The sequence below is a fragment of the Lipotes vexillifer genome, unplaced genomic scaffold (genome assembly GCF_000442215.2).
Source record: "Lipotes vexillifer unplaced genomic scaffold, Lipotes_vexillifer_v1.1 scaffold639, whole genome shotgun sequence".
NCBI classification, from domain to species: domain Eukaryota; kingdom Metazoa; phylum Chordata; class Mammalia; order Artiodactyla; family Lipotidae; genus Lipotes; species Lipotes vexillifer.
The window spans coordinates 4286649-4300838 of record NW_006786377.1 but is presented as its reverse complement, the minus strand read 5'-3'; the positions used below and the strand labels follow the sequence as shown (position 1 = coordinate 4300838).

The 14190-nt window shown below is 44.6% G+C and overlaps 1 protein-coding gene across 2 annotated transcripts in view; it reads left to right on the top strand.

Annotated features, from left to right (window-relative positions):
* Positions 1-14190, top strand: part of UST (uronyl 2-sulfotransferase) — a 286999-nt gene that overhangs the window by 178581 nt on the left and 94228 nt on the right. For both annotated transcript variants that reach the window (XM_007458766.1, XM_007458767.1), the window contains exon 5: positions 7222-7375. In XM_007458766.1, coding sequence (XP_007458828.1) covers positions 7222-7375 — 154 coding nt within the window. The remainder of the gene's footprint in view (positions 1-7221; positions 7376-14190) is intronic.

Sequence of the window (14190 nt, the reverse complement as noted above, 5' to 3'; positions counted from 1 at the left end):
GCAGGAATGGAACAGTAGTGAAGAGTTTTAAGCAGGAAAAAGTAGAGACTGGCCTGATCAGCTCGAAAAAACTCACGCTGACTATGGGTTCAATCTCATTTTCTCTTCCCATCCCACATGCACAAGGCCCGGGGCCTCAGCTACGAGACCTCCATAAGCATAAACAGAATGACACATTGAATTTTAATACATTACAAGACTGTTACACTCATTGAACATGGGAATTTAAGCCATCAGCTTTTCTTTTTCAAGGGAATAGCTTTATTCAAGGAAAATTTCTTGGGTACAAATGGCAAACTGTGGGCATACAAGGAAAGCCCCCAAATACACAATTAACAGAGAAAAACAACTATGTTGGGACTTGTTTAGAGGGATTTCACATACTTTTAAAACTGAGGTCTGTATTTTGAATTATAAGGCTTAGAGATAATTAAGCTGCTCTTAAGACACCTACCCTGATCTTTGCTGACACGCATTGTTTCAAGATAATGAGGTTATTAAGAGAAGAATTGACACTGCAACCTAATATTCTGTATTGATGCTTTATGTCTAAGTTTCCTTACATTCTGGACATGCAGCAAAACACTTGCTGGGAAGCGGAATGTAAGAATGAAAGTCTAACCTCCTTCCCAGCACCTTCTTTTGTACATTTATGTTCTGAACTCTTGAAGTGTACGGCATTATACCAAAATGAATCGCCCTTATTTCTTTTTCTCCATTAAGTATGGCATTCTCGTCTGGAATTTAGATACTCTGAGTGATGTAAAATTCTTTCCTGTGAGTTTTTGGTGATTCAATAAGTTTCATTTATTCATAACCTAGGCATCTTGTCCTGTCCCATTTTTTCTCTTTTTTTTTTTTTAGACCTAGAAGGAACAATTTCACCGTATCCATTTTTATTAATTCAACCATAGAAAGCAATACCATCAGACCAAAATAGTGCTTTTTGTAGTTGCCTCGGGGAAGGCTCCCTGCCAGAGGAGATAAACACTACGAGGTCAGCAGAAACCTCAGGTCAATTTGGGTTCGTGAGGTTTTCCACTGCTCTGTCACATGGCTTTTGAGCTACCTGAAAGTTCAGGCCAGACAGGTGTTTTTCACCTGGTCTACCTGGAGAAGTGAGTCAAAATTACCTCGGCCTAAAAGATGCTACTCTTCGTTGTGATGTTTAAGTAGGATGTTTAATATCTTTGTACTCTGGTTTCATGTGTCTCTTCCCAGTTGTTGAAGTCACCTAAAGAATTAGAATTTTTGAAAAAGTTCAGCTTCCCAACATCACCTCTTTAAGTATGTCTTAGATCATCAAGACTGTGACAGACAATTCAATTTGTCTTCCCCCCTCCTGCCCCGTTTTGTTTTCTAAGATTATTTTTTGGCAGTGGGGGCGGAAGTAATTTTTTTCCAATCTACAATTCCCCTCGACCCCCAACTTGGGTCTTGCAGGGGAAACACTGTGAAGGTTTGTGTCAGAGCTCAATGCTATGAAAATAGCCCAAGCGAATTATGAGATATCAATACACTAACTGATCTCAAACTACCACTACTCTTAACCTTTTTCAGTGTCTCTTCCTTTCTCACCCATGACCCCCTTACCCTTCTTTGTGTCCATTTCTCTTTCCTTATTTGTCTCTGATGGTGGCTCCAATGCCAAAACTAACTTGCAAAAGCAAAACATTTAAAAATCAATCAATCGCTGCAGAAGTAAGTAGGGTGTGATGTGCAAGGACACGATGTGACTTTTGGACACTTTCTTTCTTCCCTTGAAGGGAGGTCTTAGTTACTGTTGTGAACAAAGTCTGCCCTCTGATGGCATCATTTAACAAAACAAATCCGATCTCGCTAATTCCATAATTCAGACGGGTTTCCACATCCTATTTCTAAATGTTGACTTTGTTTTCATTCTCATTAGCAAAGTCATCCATTTTAATTGTGTCCTGCAAATCTTTTGTAATAGTGACAGACGCCTCAAGCTCTGAAGAGAGCGTCAAAATAAAACTGATATTAGCACTTATTGAACGCTATCTTTACCTGCTTAGAGCCGAGAAGTTTGATTTTCAGAATGAGAGTCTTCTCTCAGTTTATCCTGTGAAGACATGGCTGGACTCATCTTCCGGAAATGGTGCTCTCCGCCTCCCTTTTCTCTTTTCCCTCCACAGCAGGTGGACTCTGCTGCCCCGTGAGCCCACACTCGTGGCTGGCCCGTCAGGGGGTGGTGTGATCTGGACTTGCCCTGAGCCCATCTCCCTGCACACCACGAAGGGCTTCCTCCTTGTTCTCTATTGGCTTCCATCAAGTCATCTTCCTCTCCCAGCAGGAACCTTAACTCCAGTGTCCCAGCTGCCTCACCCTCACTCAGCAAAAGCCCCCACCTCTCTTCCCTCAGGACACTCAGGGAGCAGAGAGTAGCTCAGCCTCTGCTTGCGTTTCGTGGTGGGAGGCTCTGTGCTGGGCACCAAGGACCAAAGTGTCCACTGAATGAGGTTGTGAGAACGGAGGGTGGCGCTTCCACCCCGTTGCAGCAGATGACCATTAATTAACCATCTTGCCCCTCCTCCGCCTGCAGGCAGCCCCTCATGCTGCCCCCCAAACAACTATATCCTTTTCCACGGTGGCCTTTCTCTCACTTCAAAGTGTCTCCTTCCTCACTGCCAGGGATCAAAGCATGGGCCACTAGCCTTGGGACACTCTTCCTTTTTTGATGTGGGTGACAGCGCAGGAATAACCTCTACTTTTAGGCCAGAGGTGAAAAATACAGATATACTTTCAGTAGAATGGAAATTGCCAGGGGTAAGGGGGAAGGAGGGGAACGGGATTTATTGTTTACTGGGCACAGAATTTTCAGCTGGGGATGATGAGAAGATTCTGGAGTTGGATGATGGTGATGGTGGCGCAGCAGTGTGAATGTACTTGATGCCACTGAACTGTACACTTAAAAATGGCAGAAAGGGTAAATTTTATGTTATGTGTATTTTAGCACAAGTAAAAATTATATATATGTATACTTTCAAAAGCTGTTTGCACTCATAGAAAACTCTACTGTAGTAGGAGGACAAAATAGTCTTAACTCTCTAGAATAATTTTTTTTCACTTTCATGCTTTATTGAAAGTAAAATGTGAATCAAAGACAGGTATTGGTAAGCAGGTTATGTCTCTAAAGAATTACTTTTAGTTCAGAGCAGAATGTTGTCCCATCTCCTGTGATACAAATCCTTTGCGGACCAATGCATCTGGTATGAAACTCAAGCAAGGAAATATAACAGAACTTTATTCCCTCCCGTGCCTATAAATCTCATGTGTAAACATGATTTACTGATACTGCTACTAAACATTTTCAGTCTTTACTTGCCCATTTCCCCCCCACCCCCCTTAAATATAAAATTTGAAACATTTCCTTCAAGTCTGATGGCCTTCAGTGCAATCTGCTATATTTGACATAAGGCATTTGGGGACAGTCACTTTTGAGTGGTTTTCTGCCTTGCAGAGGAGTCATGCATATAGTTTTGGCCTTAAGTCTTGTTATTTAATACATGCAATAACGGCCCAGGAAGAATATCATCAACAATCTGATGAAAGTGTACCTAAAATTCTTTCCCAAGTGCTTTGTGTAGCCAGTGGGAGGTGACTAGTGTTGATTGAAGGGTTGATCCATGGAGGTAGCTGTGTGGGGCGAATGGTGAAGAAAATCCTCAGAATGGAATGCATGGGAGAAGTGAGAACCATGCAGTTATTATTTCTAGAGAATTATGTCCTGCTTTGGACCTTCATCTTCTCTTCAAAAAACCAAAAACAGAATACGGTAAATTTGCAGCGGGTCAGAAGGAGACCCACAGGGGTAATTAAAGAGTTGGTAAATATGACCTATGAACAGATATCAGTGAAATTGGAAATACCTGCTATTTTAGGATGCCTGGAAAGAGCTCAAAATATGCTGTGGTTATTGTGGTGACCAAGGGCAAAGAGGGGGCGTTGTTAAGTGAAAGACAAAATATGACCTGGCTCTCCTACTCTCCAGTATATGCAAAGCACAGAACCTCTCATCAGCTGTGGTCGGCTCAGGTTTTTTAAAAACTTGATAAAGATGAAATTAGACCTAAAGATTATAAAATTAAGGGAAATGAATCTCAAGACAAATGCTAAAGGGATTTCGAAAAGAAACACATGAGGCCACAACAGTGAGAGGCCCGCGTACCGCAAAAAAAAAGAAAAAGAAAAAGAAAAAGAAACACATGCAAGAGAACACTAAAGGAGCTGAGAAGGCTTAAAGTTGTGAAAGCATCTGAATAGGAGCTGATCTTTGTGTCGAGTGGATCAAACCAAAGGAAATGTGCACAAAAGGAAGATTAGGAATTTTGGTCGAGTGTAACAAGGACGCCTCAACTGATGGGCTTCACAGGGAGGCTGTGGAATCTCCTCTCAAGGGTTTTAAAAAAATAAGGCAGAGCGTTGTGCTTCCTGGGAAGGCAGGGGAGGGGTGGGGGGAACAGTCAGTTCAGGTGACCCAGAGACCTTCCAAGGGTGACCTGGACTTCTGACCAGAATTTTAAAATTACTGAGAGAAGACAAACTGATCCTGAGAGAGGATGGGATGAGGGTGGGACATTTGTTTCCCTTCTCAAGCCCAGGGATACATGGGTGGTGTTTGGCCCCTTTTGTGTAACTAACATGTCACCCCAGGTTTTGCCAGTTTGGTAAGGAGCTGTGTGTCCTAGAAAAAGGATGAGGGTTGGTGGTCTGAAACCATTATTACTGTCATTTTCTGGAAGAGGAAGGAGGATATGTATCAGATACCTCTCTCACAGTTAGAAATTTCTAGAGAGGCTATTACAGTATCTGATACTATTTGACAATAAATTCCTACATTGTCTAAAACTTCTGGAAATCTTGCATTCGGTCACAATGTGCAAACAGGAGCAGGTTGCCCCAGCTCGACAAGCCTTGTCATTCTTCTCATCTACAGCCTTCAGTGGAATGTGGCTGTGACCAGGCTGAGAAAACCATCTCGTAGTGGGCAGCTGTGCATGGACTCACAGCCCCAGGAGGTTCTGCTAATTAGCGGTAATAGTCATTCTTCACATGACCATGGAAGCACAGTTGAGGTTTTTAATAGCATGTTGCAATTTGAGGGTTGAATTGCATTCACATCTGGTATGCAGGCTTTGTCTTTCTAATCCCTAACCCTATTACTTTAGTTGCTGTTTATCATAGATATGAAACCCAATTTAATTAAAAAGAGGAAGATACATCCAGGATGATGGTGGTTGGCGGTGGCTGGCACAGCTGGCTTCTGGAACTAGTTAGTTGTTCGCCCAGCTGCGTGAACGTCACCTTGTGTACATCTGGATCTGACAAAGAGTCGTGTTGGCATGGCTAACCCTGCTCCTGAGTGGTGTGTTTTCCAATGTGGTGTATTCGAGGAGTCCAGAATCCACTCATGCATCCTGGTGCCTGAAATCACACCATTGGAGAGTCATCCCTTTTTGTGCCTTTGGATTCTTCTCTCTGAAGATTCTCTTTTAAAATGCAAAGACCTGGAGGGACTTCCCTGGCAGTCCAGTGGTTAAGACTTCGCCTTCTGATGCAGGAGGTGTGGGTTTAATCCCTGGTCGGGGAGCTAAGATCCCACATGCCTCGCGGCCAAAAACCCAAAACATAAAACAGAAGCAATATTGTAACAAATCCAATAAAGACTTAAAAAATTGTCCACATTAAAAAAAAACAGAAAAACCTGGGGAAAGCATTCTGTGTATCAATACACAGAAAACGATTGGTGGCTCGTTATGTCTACTTTCCTTTACCACAGAGCCCTGTGATAGTGGCGGAAACTTGCAAACTCAGAAACCTCCACCCATGGTGTCTTCTAAGACCATGCCTTCATTGGTTGAGCCCCTACTGTGTGCCACACACTGTCTAAAGGACATTGTTCCTGGCTTCTGGAGGCCCATAGTCTGATGGGAGAGGCAGACATGTACACACAGAGTGGAGAGAGCATTTGAGCCAGAGGAGGGAGGGATCGACACGAGGATGGGAGTCAACTGCGGAAGGATGTGACGGTGATTCTGGGCTGGGTCTTGAAAGGTGAACAGTCTGCCAGCTGGAGAGGTGGCAGCAGGATCGTGTCAGTTTGTTTTCTCTGAGCTCTTTCTGACCCCTGACAGAATGTCTAGGCATCCTCATCGGAAGGTCACGGGGTGAGAGAAGCCTGTGGGTCCCTCAGGAGGTCCCCAGAGCAAGACCTCTGCCCAGAGCCTGGAGAGTTCTCCCAGGCCCTTCAGGGTCACTGCTTTGAGGCAGTTCAAAGAGAAAGGGGAGGAATCCGTAAGACGGATTCAGCCAACCTAATCCTTTTGTCTGGCGAAGGCCTCGCTCTTGGGCCAGAATTCAGTGCATTTGTCTACTCCCTTTGCGGAAGGAATTAAAACGGCACACTTAGATATTTGCTTTATTTTTATCTAAAACCCCTTGCCATCATTTGAGGATAATTATATTGATTTTTGTTGTGTTCATGTTATCCCTTACACTGTTACTTTTCTCAGCTTTGGAATCTTCTTTCCATGGTTCAGAGCACAGATTCTGGAGTCAGACTGCCTGGGTTCATATCCAGGCTCAGCCACAAGTTACAAGCTCCCTGCCTCCGTTTCCCCCGTGTAAATGGGGATAATTATGATATCTACTCCACTGAGGTGTGGGGAGGCTTCGGTGAGTCGGTTACAAAGTATTTACAGCAAGGTGAACAGGGAGCATTTCATAAATGTTGGCTGTTATTATCCACTTCCTTCAGAGCCCCTTATCTGAGACTGTTTGAATTAGAATGTAGGATAAGTACCATTTCACCCAACGAGGCATATTCGGAATTTACCAGGCAGTCAAAACATTCCATGAGGGCCAGTGGGAATACAACACCGAGTTCAGCGTGGCCCCGACCTCAGGGACCTGCAGCCTCCTGAGAAAACGAGACCGCATCTATACCTTCATGTTGACAAATACCGCAGTTTGCACAGCCCTCACCGCCTCTCAGCAGGTACCTGGACAGGCACCTCCCGCGGGATACTAAGTGCCCATCAGGAAACACTGCTTGCTGATTAGTTTGTTCACTGGCACCTGAGCAGACAGGGTCTTCTGCTGATGATACATTAACCTAGCGGGGAGCCAGTATCTAAGCGGGCTTGATTTTCCTCCAGAAGTGATGGCTTTTAACCAGCTCCGTGTTTGTGTGCATCATAGGTTTGGAGGAGACCAGCCTGTCTACATCAACATCATTAGAGACCCTGTCAACCGGTTTTTATCGAACTATTTTTTCCGTCGATTTGGAGACTGGAGGGGAGAACAGAATCACATGATCCGTACCCCCAGCATGAGGCAGGAAGAGCGCTACCTGGTAAGTCCTGTCGCATCGAAGAGCTGGTCCCTCCCCTCCCCGTGGCCGTCCTGTCCACGAGCTCCATGTGATGAGGGCACGTCCTCAGGGAGCAAGTTTTTGCCAGGGAAAAATTAATTTTCCAGATGACCCAGATCTTAACGAACATTTTCTCAAATGACTTTCTAATCTTGTTTTCCTCAGTTAGTATTTAGTGCTATTAGGTTTTAGGCCCCAGAGAAGAAATAGCCTTTCCCAGGGAATCCTGACCAGCACTATTGTCGTTTTGGTGTGTTTGGGGATTTCTCTTAAAAGGTCACAAAGTACTGTCTCATACTTCATGACATTCAGTTCCCGTGACCGTCCCATGAGGGAGGGGTATTTTCAGATGAGAACCCTGAGATTCCAAAAGGATGTGAGCACAACCATGACTGACTGTTTCCAGGTCCTCTGACTCCAAGTCCAAGGTCCTTTCCACCACAGCACGACAGAATCCGGCATCTTGGCAAAATCAGTTTGCTTTTCTGGACCTTGTTTTGGGACCCTCAGCTTCATAGGGATGTTCATCTTGATCCCAGTAATTGTTTCCGCAGCTTGGAGTTGGTAACAGATGAAAGTAGTGCACCTGGCAGCCAGCACCAGAATAAACGATGCGTTTCCCACTAGTTTGTGACCTAGATTGACAAACACTTGCTGAGTGGTTTAGAGCCTCAGCCACTAAAGTGTTAAAGAGGCTGAAATGCTGGTCTCTGTGTCTGAGAGAGCCCGTCCTGTTCACCCAGACTGTCCCGGGCTGTCAGGCACAGCAGAAAGAGAAGGCTGTATGGAGGCCTCTGTGCAGATCTGCTTCCACGGCTGGCATGTAACACAGAGCCCATGCCCTCCGCTGGTGTGTGCACAGCAGCATCCTCGAGCTAAAGAAAAGTATCGTTAGTCACAGTTCCAGCACAACGCCAGAACTTCTCTTTCCTCATTTGATTTTAAAAAGCATGATAAACGTATGTGGTTGGAGGATGGAGCATTTTTCAATAATGTCACTTTCATGTCTTAAAATTCACAATTAGAGTTGAGAAAACTGAGGTGCACAGAAGTTAAGGATCGTATCCAGTGCTACACAACTAGTTATAGATGGGCCATCACTAGAAACCAAGGCTTTTCACTCACCATTTAGCATTTGTTCAGCTACCTAATGCTTCAATGAAATATTCTGATAGTATATTTTTAAAGTGGCTTTTATTTCTTTTTCTTTCTCACTTTTGATGGCAAAAACTCTGGTCTTTTTCTTTAAACTACATGTTATGAATATGGCTCTGTATTTTTTTATTCAGTGACAAGTACATATTCAGAGTATAGAACCACTTACTAGAGGAATGTCTTTATAGTTTGTATTGGACCTGATTAGCATTATATGTTTTTTTGAAAACATATAGCATCTTCCATGTAATCAAAATATACTACAAAGTTTCTGGCTCAATCCGATACTACAAAAGTTAGAACCGAGTGTAGCAGAAGATGCTGAAAAACCAAAGAGATGAAAACAAGTTGTATGAATCCCACTCGTCAAATATTAATGTAGGTAATAAGTAAATTCATGGTCTACCAGAAAGTGAAAAGTGATTCGGGAAAGTGGATGGGAAGTCCCAGGGATCCATCATGCAGCGGGGGGGAGATGAGGGCCAGGCTGCCATGCGATGCTGATAAGCAGGTCAGGGAGGGCATTGGATCTGGCATATAAGCAGCAATTAGAATGAGAAGTGGAATTGGTCACCCGGTTGGTTGGGAGAATGCAGCTCCAGGTGGAGGGGGCAGCTGGACCAAAGGCCTGGAGTGGGCACTTGTGTGCTCATTGAGAAATCAGCAGGGAGAACAGAGTGGCTGGTATAGAGTGAGGTGTGGGGAGAGGGAAGTGGCAGGAGGTAAATTCGGAGAGGTAAGTCTTGGAGACCACAGATCATATAAGGCCCTGTGAGGCACTGCAGTAACTTTGAGTTGGGAAGTAAAATGAATAACCCCAAATCGTTCACACCCTTTTTTATTGGAGTATAGTTGATTTACAATGTTGTGTTAATTTCTGCTGTACAGCAAAGTGACTCATTTATACATATTTATGCATTCTTTTTTTAATATTCTTTTCCATCGTGGTTTATCATAGGATACTGAATATAGTTCTCTGTGTTATATGGTAGGACCTTGTCGTTTATTCATCCCACATAGAATAGCTTACATCTGCTCACCCCAATCCCCCACTACATCCCTCCCCCAAACCCCTCCCCCTTGGCAACCACCAGTCTGTTCTCTATGTCCGTGATACATACTGTTTCGTAGATACATTCATTTGTGTCATATTTTAGATTCCACATATAAGTGATATCATATGGTATTTGTCTTTCTCTGTCTGACTTACTTCACTTAGTGTGATAATCTCTAGTTGCATCCATGTTGCTGCAAATGACATTATTACATTCCTTTTTATGGCTGAGTAATATTCCATTGTATATATTTACCACAACTTCTTTATCCATTCATCTGTTGATGGACATTTGGGTTGTTTCCATGTCTTGGCTATTGTGAATAGTGCTGCTATGAACATAGGGGTGCATGTGTCTTTTTGGATTAGAGTTTTGTCTGGATGTATGCCCAGGAGTGGGATTGCTGGATCATATGGTAATTCTATTTTTAGTTTTCTGAGGAACCTCCATACTGTTTTCCATAGTGGCTATACCAACTTACATTCCCACCAGCCGTGTAGGAGGGTTCCCTTTTCTCCACATCGTCTCCAGCATTTGTTATTTGTAGACTTTTTAATGATGGCCATTCTGACCGGTGTGAGGTGGTACCTCGTTGTAGTTTTGATTTGCATTTCCCTAATAATTTGCGATGTTGAGCATCTTTTCAGGCACCTATTGGCCATTTGTACTTCTTCTTTGGAGAAATGTCTACTTAGGTCTTCTGCCCATTTTTTGATCAGGCTGTTTGCTTTGTTGCTGTTGAGTTATATGAGGTGTTTTTATATTTTGGAAATTAAGCCCTTGCCGCAAATAGTACACACTTTAATCAGTTATTCTTTCTCCCGTATCTCCACTAAAAAGCAGAGCCCTCCTCCCAGCAGGGGATGTGTCATCTCATGAGCCTCCAAACATCCTCAGCAATTCTCCCCCTTCTTTCTGGGAGTCAGGACTCCTCCCTGCTGCTCTAGACCTATATCTGACTCCTGGGTGCTTGTTCTGAAGTCTCACAAGCCTCCTCACACTCAAAAGTTTCCAGGGGTTCTATTGAAAATGGGGTCTGTGGGATGGAGACCCCAAAGTTGTGCAGTGCACAACCTACACAGCTGTACATGGATGTCCCAATATTCTTCTTCAGTGCTCCCACCAGGTTCTACGCTGGCTGGCCACGTCATTTCTCTGGGTGATATAATGTCTTCACATCTCTTCTGTCCTCCCAACAGCCTATAAGCTCTTTGAGGACAGGATAAGATCAGAGTTCCATCTATGTCCTTGGTACTCAGAAGAGGGGCTGAATTAGTAGAAGCCGCAATACACTCTACTTAATCAATAAAATCAACAACAACAAAAATATTAATACAGATATAATGTAGTTAATATGGAGTTGGGGGGATCTTCTACGTTCTACCCTGTCATCCTGTAAATCATTCCACATAACATAGTCTTCACACAAACAATAAGTTGTAATCATTAGCGAGAGAAATTGTGTAAACATGAGAGAAAAAACTCATGGTTTAGTCATTTTTTTTAAAGCCCATAAAATATTGAAAGTTGGTAATGGAGGCAACTCTTATATTTTTGAAGAGCCTTTATGCTGTGATATGAGAGATTCTGGGGAAATTTCCCTGCCTGGAATTCTACCCTTTGAGATTTGCAGGGGCCCCCGTTGCAAATGTAAAGCACTGTGTCCTGGGAAGGGCCGGTGTCAGATGAGCTCAGCTCATTCCTTGGCAAGACCCCAGCAGGAGAGCACTGGGCTCCCAAAAGCAGCAGAGGGAGAAATCAGGGGAGCAGGAGTGGAGAGGGGCCCCAGGGACACGTGACTCCTTTATGATCCAGCTCCAGCCTGACCCCGTTAGCAGGGCTGTTTTCTTGTTCAAAGGATGGTTTGTTTATTTGGAAGAAGACAGTCTACAGCCTTTTTTTTTAATAGCTGAAACTTTTCATTCCATCTCCTTGGTCCCATCAAACCCTTGAAATAAAACTGCCCCCTTTCAGAGCCTGTCCTCATTTTGGCAAGCCTGGGTGGTCAGTTGTTTCACTCAAAAGCGGGTGTTGTTTGTGTCTCGCTGGGGTGCAGGGCAGCTGTGAGGAGACCTGGTCCCCTCAGTGAGGCCCCGCCTGGGCTCGAGGGCCCAAAAGGGGATGCACGCAGGGTGACCCCGCGCCAGAGGGGGCAAGCAGGGCAGGCCACCCCCTCGTGGGACCTCGCGGCAAGGCCTCTCCCTGCTCGCTACACACACACAGAGTCACGGGGGCGGCCCGAAACGGGTCCACTGATGTCCCCACATGATTCCAGATCTCAGCGCTCCGAAGCCACTTGCTTTATCCAGTTGCCAAAAATCAGGCAGCTCTGCTCCTGGCCGTGAGCCTTGCAGAGCTGCTTAGCATACAGCTGAGAGAGGGCCGGGGCCTCTGGGGCTGAAATATTATCATCTCTGATGCCCGGTGGCTGGGAAGAAAATGGAAAAGGGCACAGGGATTGTAGGATTCGCAGGGTCCCTGGAGGTCGGTCATGAGGAACCTCTCATTTCACAGATGTAGGAACAGGGCCTGGGTCTAGTGATGGGTTAGGGGTCCTGCCAGGCGTAGAGGCTATCCTGACTCCACCGCTGTGTTGCTGGATCACTTGGACCTTATGTTTGACTTCCTGAATGGTAAAGGGAGAAGTGGACTGGGCCGACCGAGTTCCATGCTTTTTGAGCAAAATCATTTTGTCTGACACATCTTTACAAAGACATAGCTGTTATAACAATTTTTTTCAAACACCTAAGCATCTTATAGCTGTTTCCCATATTTTCTGGAAACAATTAGATTTTCCTAAAAGTTTCTGTTTCTTCCCAAACCAATCTTCACTTGTATTTATCAGGAAATAATTTTACAATAAATTATTGCTAGAACAGATACAAATTCAACTTATAGCAGCCACGCTGTGAAAAGGCAATTCTCTTAGGCTCATTTCTCTTTGTCCAGAGCCAGAGTGCAGATGTAGCTGCGTCCTTTTTTGGTTTTCGACTCAGGAGGTGGGGTAGATCTGAGCCCAGGCACACTTTGACACGTTCCAGCACTTGAGACTCTTCTGCAGCTGGAGTTCAGGCTGCGTTATTTCCAGGGCAGGGAAATACCTGGCACCCAGAATGCAGTTAATGAGAATGAATGTCTGCTCATGAAGAGCAACTGTTGTGATTTACAAGCAAGCGGGGAGAATCTCATTCCTGCCGAAGCCACTCCCTTTTCCAGTCCCTGAGTTTCCAGTCACCTGCCATTTCTACTCTGTCAGTTACACGTGTGTGATTTGTGCTTGCTGCTTGCCTAAAACCTGGCCTGAGAAAGTTTCATGGTAAAATATTCTGCAGAGACAGCACTTAGCACTTTCAGACTCCAAAAAATACCAAGTTGGGCTCCTTACCCAAACTTCTTGCAGCTTCACCAGACCATCCTTCACTAGGTGACCCTCCATTTGCAGAGCAGGAAGAGAGAGGAGGGCATTTTCCCAGGGAGAAAACTGCCTCTGTGATACTGTTTATTCATCTTGGCTATAAAGCGTGGAAAGTAATGCATGTTTGAAAAAAAAAAGATGGTAATTTACAGCTTCTTAATTCATAAAGAATTCAGTAAATCATGTTGGCCCATTTGGATTCTGGAGAAGCCTGAACATTGGCCAGCGTCAGCAAAGATTTTCAGAAAGCTTTGCATTTTAATCTGCCTGAAAGCTTTGGACTCTGAGCATCCTTTAGCTTTGGAAGTGTATGTATGAGATACTCATTTCTGGAAATTTCCACTCAGTCCTGACTGGCTGAGGCCATCCTGGGAATGAAACCTCAGGCTGTGCCTTCATCCCTAGAGCATCATTTTTCTTAAAGGAAGAAAACGAATAAGGGATTTGGATCATCTGCTTTCTACGTATTTCAGTAAACATCTCTGTTTTCCAGATCTTTGAAGGTAAGAAAGTTCTTTGTCTCCAGCTAGTTCAAATTTGGCTTACGATTGCAGGCTGAGCTAACGGCCCAGGACATGGTGTACTTAGGTTGTGCTCTCGGCTGCCCTAGCTGGGTGACTCAGCCAGTGGTTTAGCCTTTGTGAACCTTACTCTTCTCATCTGTACAATGGGAACATATTACCTTGCCTGTATCACAGGCTTCTTGAGAAAATCAATTGAACATTCTGTACAGAGGTGCTTTGAAAGCTAAAACTTTACAAAACACGTTTCAAGCATTGATGCTTTCACAGCCCTGGCTCTATCAGTGGCTCCACGAGACCATTTTTTTCTATAGATCCAGGGAGCTTGTCTCCTCCGGGGAGCCAGCAGGGGCTGCTGTTCTCTTGTGGCTCAGGCCACTCTGGGCCGTGTCCTGAACCGTCAGGTCCATGTGGCTTCTGCTGAGATCTCAGATAGATAGCCCCACTAGACCCCTTCTCCTGGGAATCCGTTTCTAAGGAAACAGCTTCTCTTTGTGTTCCCAACAGCTGGAGACACGTTTTGATCCTAGCCTGCTGGCACCCATTTGTCCTGTGTTTATTTACTTGGAAACTTAAGCTGGTGTAGGCACGCGGTTGTAAAGTCACCGAAGCAGGGCAGGCTCGCAGAGGACAAAGGAGCCCCCCCCCGCC